The sequence below is a fragment of the Orbicella franksi genome, chromosome 6, assembly GCF_964199315.1.
Source record: "Orbicella franksi chromosome 6, jaOrbFran1.1, whole genome shotgun sequence".
NCBI classification, from domain to species: domain Eukaryota; kingdom Metazoa; phylum Cnidaria; class Anthozoa; order Scleractinia; family Merulinidae; genus Orbicella; species Orbicella franksi.
The window spans coordinates 12,231,181-12,244,155 of record NC_138150.1 but is presented as its reverse complement, the minus strand read 5'-3'; the positions used below and the strand labels follow the sequence as shown (position 1 = coordinate 12,244,155).

General features: G+C 38.9%; 1 protein-coding gene and 1 long non-coding RNA gene across 4 annotated transcripts in view; one reads left to right on the top strand and one right to left on the bottom strand.

Annotated features, from left to right (window-relative positions):
* Positions 1 to 5,225, bottom strand: part of LOC145489719 (uncharacterized) — a 5,926-nt gene extending 701 nt beyond the window's left edge. The window contains exons 1-2 of the long non-coding RNA XR_014049624.1: positions 4,266 to 5,225; positions 1 to 3,430 (exon numbers count right to left, since the gene is read on the bottom strand). The exon at positions 1 to 3,430 is cut by the window's left edge and continues 701 nt beyond it. This is a non-coding gene — a long non-coding RNA (uncharacterized LOC145489719). The remainder of the gene's footprint in view (positions 3,431 to 4,265) is intronic.
* The window catches only part of LOC145489642 (4-aminobutyrate aminotransferase, mitochondrial-like), a 129,110-nt gene extending 121,348 nt beyond the window's left edge, over positions 1 to 7,762 (top strand). For all 3 annotated transcript variants that reach the window (XM_081468667.1, XM_081468665.1, XM_081468666.1), the window contains one exon: positions 5,914 to 7,762. In XM_081468667.1, coding sequence (XP_081324793.1) covers positions 5,914 to 6,047 — 134 coding nt within the window. In that variant the 3' untranslated portion in view covers positions 6,048 to 7,762. The remainder of the gene's footprint in view (positions 1 to 5,913) is intronic.
* Positions 7,763 to 12,975: the final 5,213 nt, after the last annotated feature.

Here is a 12,975-nt window from a genome sequence, read left to right as displayed (position 1 = left end):
TGACGGTGCTGTTTTCCGTAGATTCACAAGTTTAAAAGGACTAAATATTTGCATTTGCCTTCAGACTTCACGCTAAACATTCTCACATTTACTGGTCATGTTTAACCACAAAAGCTTATTTCTAAAAGTATAATTTACATACAGTTTTCTCAGCTGGAAGCAAGAATATTAGCTGACATTTGCAACCGGAGCTGATTTATCGTAAACAAACTCCGTGCAACCAGCGAGCGATTCTAATATTTCTGCTGATGAATAAAAGTAGGCAGCATTTCTATTACCGTTCCTTGGTTCAGGCTTACTCTTATGGCTTTAGAGTACTTTTCCAAACAATTTCGACTGGATACAGACTGAACTTTTCATGTGAGAGTGGGGGGCAGCGTCTGCTAAGGCTAAAGGTCAAATGCAACGAAATTTTGACAATTTTTCTTTTGTCGAAAAACCTTTATAAAAAAGTCAGTTATACCAACATGAAGCAGAATCAACTCTTAAAAATAAGTTTTGTGTGAACTGTGGCGCCCAAGACACGAAAATCCGACGATTTCCGAGAGCTTCACGAAAACGAACCAGAAATGGCCGCGCTTGGAGTGGAAACGAAATTATAGGTATTTGTGACGTCATATTTGGCGAGCTCATTCTCGCAACCAAATAATTTACTTGAAATTACTGAGTTTGTTTCAAGGATTTCCTGGCGTTTATTGACTTGCCGATGTATAAAATAGACCAAGATTCTGATGTCTTATTTGGAAATGCCCAAATACGGCCGTATAAGTTCGAACCGTGGGAATCAGGCAACGATTCAGTCGATATAAACTTTACTGGATCAGACTCGTCGATCGAGTGAACAAGATGGCATCACGATATCAACAACGAAAGAATCGACCACATGGATTGGTGAGCCTTTCTGAATATGTTGAAAACTGCTGTTCAAAGATTAGTAATAAATTAATGAATAAATTTCATCTTCGAGTCTTTGCCTTGTTTTATTTTGCAAAAGATGACGTTTACAATTTTCTCTCTGTCAGTAAGAAAAGTTGATCAGCTCACCTGATATAAGCCCTTACTGATAGTTTTTTTGGGCGAACGTTTAACGTTTAAGCTCATCTTGTTTTTGTCGTTTTACATGACATGTAGTTGCTTTTTCGTCGTTAGAATGCTATGGGTTGCAGGGTTTTCACAGGTCAGAAAAGTTCTAGGGAAAATTAGTTCATCAAGGTTAGGTAAGGTAATTTTATTTTGTGTCAGGGAATTAACATTGACATTTTGAAGGAAAATCAAATAAAATTAAAATATAACATTACTGGAATCTGGAATACTATTTTCTTAACAAAGAAGTAAATTTGTTGAAAATGTATCAGTCATAAATGGATGGAATTCAAAAGTATGGCTGTTAGGGAGGTAAAAGGTAATGTCTACATACGAGCCAAGTGGCTCATCAGGCCGGAGCTTATCCCGGTTTCGGTAGCATAAAGCGACCAGGTGTATTTCTACTCCCCCCTGGATGGGATGCTAGTCCACCACAGGCTTACCCCCCAGCATTAAATTCACCAGTACCCATTCATACACCTGGGTGGAGAGAGGCACTGTGAGAGTAGAGTGCCCACGAACATAACACATGAATGTCCCTGGACAGGGCTCGAACCTGGACTGCCCGGGGAGGGGGGGGTACTTTGGGAATTTCTGGGTGTGGATGTGCCGCTGTGACCCTGGAACCCTTAGCCTATACCAGAGCTAGTTTAGCTGAATTTTGCTAACCTATACTAGAGTAAACTCCCCAAATCCCCCCATCTATTTACATTGTTGAGGCTGATTTGCGTAAATTTAAACTTGCCGATTTGATTTTTTTATATTTTTGAGTGGCAATTTCTGGTTTCCTTACCCTAGATAAAATCTTCAACCAACCAGTGATACCAATGATACCCTATTCTAGACCCAAACGCTCTGATTTATATACCCTATCCTAGAGTAAACTGCTTGAAAACCATACCCTTCACAGCAGCACATACCTGTATAGCCCATATATGGCAGTGCCCCCCCCCCCCCCCCCCGGGCTGGACCGTTCACTCCTGAGTCGAGCGCACTAACCATGAGGCTACTGCACCTCCCACAATGACCAGCACTGTAGGATTACATATTTAAATTGCCTTCATTCATCCTTTGTGATACTATTCCCTACATGTATAAGCGCTTACCTGCCCATTTAAAATGTGTCGGTGTATTTTAATAAATTACTAACTTACTTGCTCACTGAAGCATTACACATGTAGCTTCCTATGGCTATTCACACCACATCAGCTAAACATCAATTAAACTTTATTATTTATAAATTAAATGACATACAGTACATGTACTGAATGTAAAGATCCTGGTTTTGGTTTCCAAGTAAGTACTCTGGCCTCAATTAGAAACATGAGATGTTCAAAACAAAAAATATTCTGACAGATCAGATATGAATTAACCCATTGGCAGCTGAAGGGATAATTATGGCACACCCACCTCAACATGTTTCATACAAGAACATACAAATCCAGACAGATAAGTCATTTCTTCAGTTTCAACTAGACATGCTCAAAGAGAAATAAATAGCTCTTTTAGGATTTAAAAAGAGGTTAGTGACCTTGATAAATTTATTGCAAACTCCCAGTGGAAGAAATCTCATGTGAAAGCCCTGTGGATGCTTGTTGTTTCTTTTTGCATAGTAAAAAGATGAGAATTGTTATATTATCATTTGTCTCATGGTGAGGTCACTAGAGTTATAGATCACAACACAACAACTGCTCACTGCTAGTCTTCATCAAGAAGTACCATTTATATCATGCAAGGGGGCTTGTGATTGTTGCATTCAATCCATCTTTCCAGCAAAGAGTTTATTTATCAGCGCGCTGATGAACAATGAAAATTCCCACAACATTATAGCATTACTTACAGGGCAACAGCCAGGAAAAAAATATGACCAAGGCAATGTCCACAGTAAAATTCTCTTCCTAGATATTTAGCAGTGTTTTACTTCGTCTTCAAAAAAGAAACAACAGAAACGAAAAAAATGGCTGAGGCAAGTGGCTTGGTTTGCCTTACAGTAGCTATGGCCTTGACTAAGGGTATTCTGGGTGAAATGCCTTGTCTTCGTCACTCAACAAAGTATCACTAAGAGTTGCAAGTCAGAGGTAAGAGAATATAGTCGTACTATGTTCTTGGTTTAGGCGTGTCAGTTATGAAATCCTGGATAAAAGCATTGGATGCCATTTATGGGTTTAATTTGTATGTCTGCTTTAGTATGGCATCTTTCAGTTATCACTCAAAGCTTGAGTCACACTGACATTACCCTACTTCAGGAATCTGACTCCACTTTCCAGGCTAGTACCCCCATCCCTCTTCCTTAACACGGGATACACTGAAACCAACCTGACACTTCATCCCAGCACTGAAGTTACGACTGAAAAAAATCCGCAATACTCTTGTAAAAAGTATGTTTATATTTTGTTCAACTAATAACAATGTTGTTGCAGAAAATTGGTAATTCGAGATGATCTATTTAGGTGTTTTTAAAGAATGAAGTCTTAATTAAGCTAAGTATATACCACACAAGTGAATAGTGCTTTTTGCGCGCTCTGATTGGTTAACTCGGAGGTGATTAGCAAGTACTATTCACCTCCGAGCAGTCGGCGCAAGAGATTTTAAAATTTTCACCCGCTTGTCACACATAAAATAATGTTTTGGTCTGCTAATTATTCAGCTTGTGTGGTATATACTAAAACAATTATTCACCTCAGTGTCAGTGAAAGTGATGGACCTCCACTTCAGTGAATAATTGTTAATTATTTACAAATCACGATGGCGTGAAATCATGTTAAATGACAAAAATCACACTTTTCTAGTTCCTTTTTTTATTTCAACTAGACTAAGTTTAGAAAATGAGACTGTGAATCCAAAAAGTTAAACTTGATATAATAAAAACCTCGCAATAGTTTTATTTAGTATATACCTCACAAGTGAATATTACTTTTCGCACAAGCTGATTGGCTACCTCGGAGGTGATTAGCCAAGTATTATTCACCTCCGAGCAGCCGAAGGAAAACAAAATGGCTTTCCGTTTCAAATAAATAAAGTTACTCTTAAACAAATAAAGTTACTCTTTGGTCCGCTAGTTATTCAACTTGTGTGGTATATACTGAAACAATTATTCACCTCAGTGTCGGTGAAAGTGGTGGATATTTACCTCCACTTCGCTGAATAATTGTTAAATACAGCGACTTTACCCCGGGCTTTACCTCGCTTTCTGCCCTTCACAATATGGCTGCCGCTGCCGAACAATTGCATTCCATGTTGGTAGAGCGTTTGTTTCTTGGATGTTCGTCGTCAACACTTGGCTTTACGGCATATGGTACAGCTTCGAAGGTTTTTGGGCTTGAACTCGAGACCCTGCTTAGCGATCACGAAAGATACCGCTTCGAGGTTTCTGCTGAAATGTTTGCTGGTAGCGCGAAGATGAGATGAAACTAGATGAAACAGCTCCCTACATCGCTTCTCATCCTTTAAAGGGATGTAACCAGGCTCATACTACAGATTTTCGAATGATTGCTACAATTAACGCTGCACAAAACACTCATATTTGCCCTAATACTTTGTTGTTCTGAACGGGAGCTCACCAATTATGACGTCACAAAATCCAGTTCCGACAATTGTCCGAAGTTTCCACGAACCGTTCCGTTTGTAAAGCGATGAAAAATAGCTGTTTTCAAGGTCTAATATTTCGGCGGCTTTTTGAGCAAATCAGGTAAAATTTTGGATTATGATTATTTGGATTAGTATCTTTTATTTTAACTTATAATCAAACTAGGCCCAATTTCGTTGCATTTGACCTTTAACTGAACTATTTGTCTCCACTGGAACTAATCAACAAATCCCGGGACAAATGTAGCCAATGAAATAAAGCGGTTCCCACAGTAAACATCCCCAAGCCAACGCGATTCAAAAGTTGTGTTCGGGAACATTAATTGTCCCAGTTATGTAGCACGTCATCTGGCATCCCGACGAAACAGGCCACGTTATTGTTTATTGCACGATCCAGAATCAAAACCAAAAACTAAACCGTCTCGTCTGCACTTTCTTTTCGATGATGTCTTTTGTTTTCTCCCCTGCTGCGAAAAAAAAAAAACAAGCCTAACCTGCAAAATGTGTTTACTTCAGTGACTCTTTCAATGAAACTCTCCCCTTCCCCCCCCCCCCCCCCCGCCAATAACTTGGGGCTATATATATGTCTGCTGACTTTTGTTTTTTTGTTTTGTTTTTTTGTTTTGTTTGTTTGTTTGTTTGTTTTTTTTGCTGGGTTTTAGTATACATTGTGAAACAAAGGTTACACGGGATTTTGCCTAGGTAACTAAAATGGCACACAGAGGAAAACCATTTTTCCTTTTCGGTGACATATTAATGACAAACGGAGAAACGTGATTTGCTCGTAACACCTTGGACATGAAAACACCAATGCAACTTACCACATTAAATGTCAAGGGCGCTGCATGTGATCTTTTTGATGTATCCATGGGTATTAACCACGGGAAATTTACCTCCGCAAATATTGGTCATACTCACTAAATGCAGTTTCCCGTGGTAAAAGGGTCATTTACCACGGTAAAGAGTTCCATGTAACCGAACCCTAAGGGAGCGAATTTCCTAGAAACTTAAGTCCAAACATGTTTCTCCTGTAACCGTTTTTTCGTCTGCAGTTTGGGATCTTATAACCAGGACTCTACTGTATCTTTACTCGACGTTAATCACTACAACACGACAAAATGTATAAATATTTATTGTAAAGCTGCAATTTCTCTGATTTATCCATAGCGCATCAACTTTTATTTGACAGAAATCCCACACAAGTTCGCATTGCGGACCTATTTTTTTACTTGGATCTTTCCTTAGGTGTGGAGATGGGTGGAGGCTGTGGAGAAACCAGCATACGCTTCAGGCCGTCGTTGACATTCTCCTCTCACCATGCAAATATTTTGTTGGAAGTTATGGACAAAGTTGCTTCCGAAATGCTCTCGGAGATCTAGGATGGGCAAAAATGTCGACCAGTTTGGATGATTTTTTTCGTTTTTAAGTTTAAGAGAATAGTGATGGATTAGTTTTGTTTATGGCTGTATTAATTATTTATTATCTGACTGAGGAAATTGCTTCATTTTGATTGGCTGTTACTTATATTTTACATTGATATATTTTATCATAATATGTTGCAAAGAAACTAGTCAATCTTAAAAAATTACAACACAACTTTACACATTTAATCATAGCGGGGAAGTTTAGTCTTTGGAAAATTACAGAGAATACTTCACATTGTGTTGCATTGATGAAGACAATAATCTATGGCTCCTCTGAAGTCATTAAACACTTAATTACTGGTCCCAAGGGAAACGGTGAGTTTTGTTTCCCGGGAAAAGTTTTTTTGAGGGGAAACAAAACTCCCTGATTTAGATGGGGCCAGTGAAGTATTTTGTTGTACCTCCCAACTCAAAAATAGAATAAGGTGCGAAAAATAGTTTGCTTGTTGTCGGCTACCACACAAATTCGCCGCGATTTTAAGGTGCATAATCTGATCACGTGTGAGTCGAAAGTTCAAGTTGTTGTTTCCCTAGAGAGTTAGTGAGTTTTGTTCGCCTTAAGAAGTCAGTGAGTTTTGACTCATGACGCGTGACACGTTCTCCTCCAATCGGAAAACGTATTAGAGTTGGGAGGAATAACAAAGGAGTTTATTAAAAGTGATAAATAACTCTACAAATTCTGTTAATTATTGGCATTGACATAGAGATCTTGCAGATGATTAATAGGTAAGGTTTGATCGGCAGGTATCCCCAATAATTTAACTGATGTTCTTGCTAGAGCAAGAGGAGTTATGATCTGCATATTTTTGTGGCAAGGAACAGCTTATAGATTCTGACTACACTCACACCAGACATTCAATGTAAAAAAGTTTCTTGAGGATGCGTCAGTCAGCCATCAGATTCAATGTATCCTGATGTTTACCTCACAAATTTAACTAATGGTTCCAAGAATCAGAACCTGTACTACGCCAGATACGAAAAACCACTAAAAACGACTCTTTATATGTGGCCAAAAAATATGTGGAAACGTATTCCTCATCTATGCAGCAGCACGAGACCCCGAGGAAAGAGTCTTCTACAATTATTTACACAAATTGATCAAATCGAAACATAATCATAAAAAATAAAGTGGGCGAACACAGCGACTGGCTGACCTAGAATGACTAGAATCACCCGCCAAGAGCCTTAAATTGTCCCTTAGCATCCCGTGATGCACCGCGAGTCTCTCCAACGTGCCGTCAGAATAATAATTTCCCACTAATTCGTGCCTCAATCGTCAGAAATTACATTTTTTGACCATCTATTGCAAGGCACATTTTATCATTCACACATGAAAAGAATTTTAATTGTTATTAGTATTATAAATGGAACAGGAATTAAACAGTAGTGTTATTTTCAACTGGAAGAACAGTTAGGCAGTATAAATATGATGGCCAACTTTAGTTATTAAACGTACAGCACGTTTTTGCCTTGAATATATAGTATTTCAGTCCCTTAAACAAGAGCATACCACGTTGCGTTGCAATGACTAATGTAACCGTAAGTTAGGCATAATCTGTGTTATGTAGGGATAACTTAGTTTGTGAAGATGGACAAAAGGACATTCTGTTAATTATACGTATGGACGTGGAATGGTATGGTCAATAAATATCTCCAACGATTTTTAAAAATGTACGTTCTTGCTAAAGTAGAGAGGGAAAGGGATATAACAGTAACAAAACATTAAAAAACATGAGCTTGCGAAAGCCAGTCTACTGTCTTCGACGGAAATAAATTGTGATAAAATGAAACGTTAAAATTTGAGAGAGTAATTCCCATAAATTAAAATACACGTATAAAGAATGTTGAAAAGTTTGCTAAGAGTGCTAAAATTAATTATCGGCTCGATTCGCTCGCCGAATTTGTTTTTCCGCCGTCGCTGCGAGCCTGTTCGCGGGAGCCGAGGGAATAACACTGCGCAAACGCCATGCTTGTAAGGCAAAGCACGCATAACAAAAGCATCACTTAGCTCTTACTAACCGAGCAGGAGGCCTGTATGGGAGAATCTTGACCGAAGTCGTGAGTACAGACCGAATGCAGTGAGGTCTGTACACACGACTGAGGTCAAGATTCTCCCATACAGACCGACTAAGCTCAGTTAATAAGATGTTTATTGTATGGTGCAAACAAGAACAATTTAGTTAGTTTAATGGAACTCGTTTGTACTAACTAACATTTTGCTTGCGAACGGCGATGAACTGAACTTAATTCTGCCAAAGTTTGCTTGTCCTCTTTACTTTGTTTTTCTCATCAGGCTTTTTAGCACTTCCATAAATAAATATTGTTAGATGAAAATAGTCAATGATTTTGCATTTTAGTTTGCAACTTTTTCACTGCAAAACATTACCGGTCTAGATGCCGGTCTAGATGGGGAAATCTAGACCGCTTTCAATATCGATTTCAGCCAATCAAATTCGTGAATTTGGTAGTTCCCAGTCCTTGTGAGACAGAGCCATATAATGAATATTATAAAACTAAGCATAAGCGTGCAAACTAAGGGACTGTGCAATAATTACCTGGAAGGGGGGGGGGGTTGGAAAATTAGAGGGGGGCATAAGAGAAAATGACAACAACAGAGAGGGGGGATTGGATGTAAAATTTAATGTGCGGGAATGCCTTGTTTGAAAAACTTCAGAAATTAAAAGAAGACCTGTTCGTCAGGGACTTTAGTTCCTTGAGTACCTTAAGTTTTCCTGCACTCCAACGTGCGATGGATGCCTTAATGAAGGTTGGACAAGAGATGTTCCTGTCTAACGTTCTCCAGTTCCAACCCTGGATGCTACTTCGCCTGGAAAGTATTTACCATTCACTATGGCAACGTCCACTGGAGACCAGATTGACAAGTTTCTCCCAAGTGTCCAGATAAAGAGATTGTTCAACGAGGGAAAATTGCCCTCTTCTGAAGACAGGTCTTTGCAAGAGGTATGTTCCCAGTACAACGTGGACGAGTGTGGATGTAAAAGTTATGTACAGCACCTTGAGTTCCTCGATGCAAAAGCCAAAAAAAGAGTAAGAGAAAGGAACACTCTTCCGCTTATTTCTTGGACAATTGAAAAAGATGTAAAAGCGCTTAACAAAAAGCAGCAGAATATGTATCTAAAGCAAAAAAGGTCTTAAGATAAGTGGAAGCAAGGCTGAGTTGATTGATCGAATTCTCACCCACGCACGCGGGAACCTTAATGCCATAGATGCTGTAGAAGATGAGGAATCTCCCAATTCATGCAAAGACGACACAAGCTCAGAGTCCAGTGATTCTGACGACTCTTCAAATGACTCTTCGTCGTACGTCGAAGAGTCATTTGAAGTGATCATTGCACAGTCCCTAACGGGAGCCGAGGAAATAGCACTGCACAAACCCGATGTTGGTGAGGGAAAGCACGCATACGAGAACATCACTGAATATAACAAAGCGTGCAAACTAAAGGGGGCCGAGAAAAAAAGAACTGCCCAAACCCGGCGTTTGTGAGGCAAAGCACGCTTAAAATGATAAACAGTTCTGCAACTTCACAGTAAACGCGTGCAAATACTTAAAGGGCGTAGAGGAAGGGAAAACAGCGGAAAAAGCCAGGCAACTGAACAAGGGAGAAAACATGCTCGAAAACAAGCTCGTAAACCGCTAAAAGCAACAAAATTACACTGAAGAAAAAGTTCAGTTGTACCAGTTAGGGTGCCGGAGTTTGGTCTCCATAAACTGGACTGATGCGATTAGGAAAGTAATATGAAAGTCCAGGAGGGGAAGGGTTTAATAAAGTAGCAGATACTGAAGAGCATAACTGATAAATGGACACTGGTAAAACTTGTGACGGTCAACATGGGCACGTCCTTCTTCACCGTCACAAGGCGGTTGTCACAGGTTTGTCTTGTGCGCATCACGTGCTTGTTCTGACAATTACTACTTGATTATCAATGAATGTATGACTATAAGAAATTGATATTTAACGTTCCATCTGATGCATACCCTTTCTGGAAAAAATCAAATCCTGACTCTAAACCTGCATTTCTATCGATGAAGTTACAAAGCATATCAATAAGTAAATGCATAACGCTGTGCAAAATTCCACAACGGCTAATTTTGTTATTCCACTTGACTACACATTTCACCGCATCTTTGCGACCAGTTCGCCATAACACTTCTAAGTTTTTTCTTTCCACTTCCGCCGGAAATAGGCGCATTTCCGAAGATCGTCTAGTTCGGCAGTGTTGTTAGCCAGTCTTGAATTGTTCGATAATAATAACAATGACAATGACAATGACAATGACATTGACATTGACATTGACATTGACATTGACATTGACATTGACATTGACATTGACATTGACATTGACATTGACAATGACAATGACAATGACAATGATAGTGATAATGATAGTGATAGTGATAATGATAATAATCGAACATTTATCCAGGATAACCCATCAGTACAAAGTACTGTTATCAACGGAGTCCTGCTGACTATGAATTAAAAACTAATAAATAAGAATTATTCAGATATATAAAATAAGATACATATTAAGGCAAAAATACACTAAGATAAAAATCGTTAAAACTACAATGGAAATTTGCCGAATTCGTCGGATTTCCGAAGACGTTCAACAACGTCGAGGTTACCGAAGATGAATGAGACTGAGTGAGGCTCCCAGCAGAATGCAATTAGAGACTGTTCGACTTCGGTTAAGCCAGAAATTGTATTTAGCAGGGCCCCTCTGGATACCAGCCACTGTGCTGAATGGGCCACCCTGCATAAATAAAGTTTTACCTTACCTTACCTAGGTTCTCACATGCCGCCGACATACCTGAGACATTACTACATATGTGAACATTTATCGCCGAATCATAATCTGTCCCAGGCATTGACCGCCGGCTCGCCTGCGATTGTTGGCGATTGTCGACGATCAAAATATTTTATGTGAACATCATCTGCGGACGCAATGTATGTCGTAACAACTCCATTTTTCCCACAACAGTCCGGTTTCGAGTTTGCCATGACCGCTAATTAAAAGTACTGAGAACGCATTTGCACAGGGTTAGCCTCGACCTAAAGTAAAATATTCACAAATTCCGGTGAGAAGATGACCTGTTTACAGCTCTGTGTATTGTTTAATTCTCAAATTTGTGGCACCTTCTTGCCGGTATTTGTGAATATTTTTTTTAGGTCGAGGCTAACCCTGTGCAAATGCGTTCTCAGTGCTTTTATTCAGCGGTCATGGCGAACTCATTCATACTATTCCATATTTACAGATGGAATGTTTGAAAATTGCGCCAATTCGATTTAACAAATTGACGTCAGTTTTTTATGCGTCTGTCCGCGAACATTGGCGATAGCTTTTCTCGCTTTTTGATTGGCTACTTAAAAAAAGTCTATAAAATCTCATTGGCTAAAAAGTTGACAGTTATTGTAAAATTGCATTTCGCACCAATTTGAGTAAGTCAGCGATAATAATAATAAAAAAAATATGTTAAAAGCAAACTTTATTGAGCACTTTTCCATACAAACTTGAATCTTACATGTATCTGGTAAAAAATTCAGAAATTCTGTTGTTCCTTAAGTTTTCGGTAATTATAATAGTAATAATAATAATAATAATAATAATAATAATAACTTTATTTGAGTGTCTGGTCTTCTAGCTAGCCTTAAGCTTATTAATCGGGGACACTGTTAAAATTAAAATATAATATAAGTATAAAAACGATTCCTGTCTATTTACATTAAATTATACTACATTTTCGCACACTCTTTGTATTTACATCTAATTCCTACAGTTAAGATACTACTTTAGAATACGGAATATCGAACCTATATCTATAATACTTATAACTAGTGTTTACGGCTCAAGAGTTGCAAAGGTGACACCCTTTGCATGTGTCGCCTCCGACAAGTCCACTGAGGTTCCTTCCCCTGATGTTCGCCTTAAATCGCTGCAAAGACGTTTCTTTCTTGTCCCTATTGTCTTACTTCGACCACATCAATGGCCCAAGGAAGCGAAGGGAATGTTTCCCGTACTTAACAGTTCTTACTCTTGGTACGTAAAAATCAGAGTTCCTTAAGCTGTAGCTCGAGGGTGATCTAGGAAAAAGCTCTGAATCCAGATGCGCCGGGGACCCACTGGAACAGATCGCCGAACGTTGTCAGTTGCAACCGGTGGCTAAGTCGCAGGTAGGTCGGCGGGATATGAGAACCAGGCTTTAATTCTGGAATAAACGTCTTACAAGCCCATTCAAAAACTACAAATAGTCACAGACGGCTATTTTGCACATATTGCATGTACGACGACCCTACAGCCCTAAATTAAATTGCTTTACAAAGCATTATATAGGCCTGTATACCCCTATACATAACAAAACGTTTTCGTACCATTGACCTGATATAGCCCTTCAGCCTTCCTTGTTCCTGAAAGCAATACATACTCCTACATAGTCTTACATAACCATACACACGTAACCGAAAGTACACAGTTACTCAGCAACAGCCCGGAGTAACAACCCTACAAATTTTAGTGTAAGGTCATCCCAGTCCAAAATTTTTTAATACCTTTCTCGAAAAACCCAATAACTAGATATTTCTTTTTATATTTTTTTCATGTAGAGAATAGAAACACAACATTCAAACCCTTCTTACATGTATGTACACAAGTCCATTTTGACGCAAGGAAGCAAGATTCCAAACCAGGCTGATCTTTCTCCGCGGAATGGATCACAGGATGCATTATTTCGACATACAGACTACTTCTTGCCTTTTGATTCTTGAGGGAAAATAAACGATGACAATGGCTAGTGGCATTATTTTCGTATTTTTTTTTCTCTCACAGAAAGTATTCAAAAGAAAAGCTAAACAGAAAATAGAGG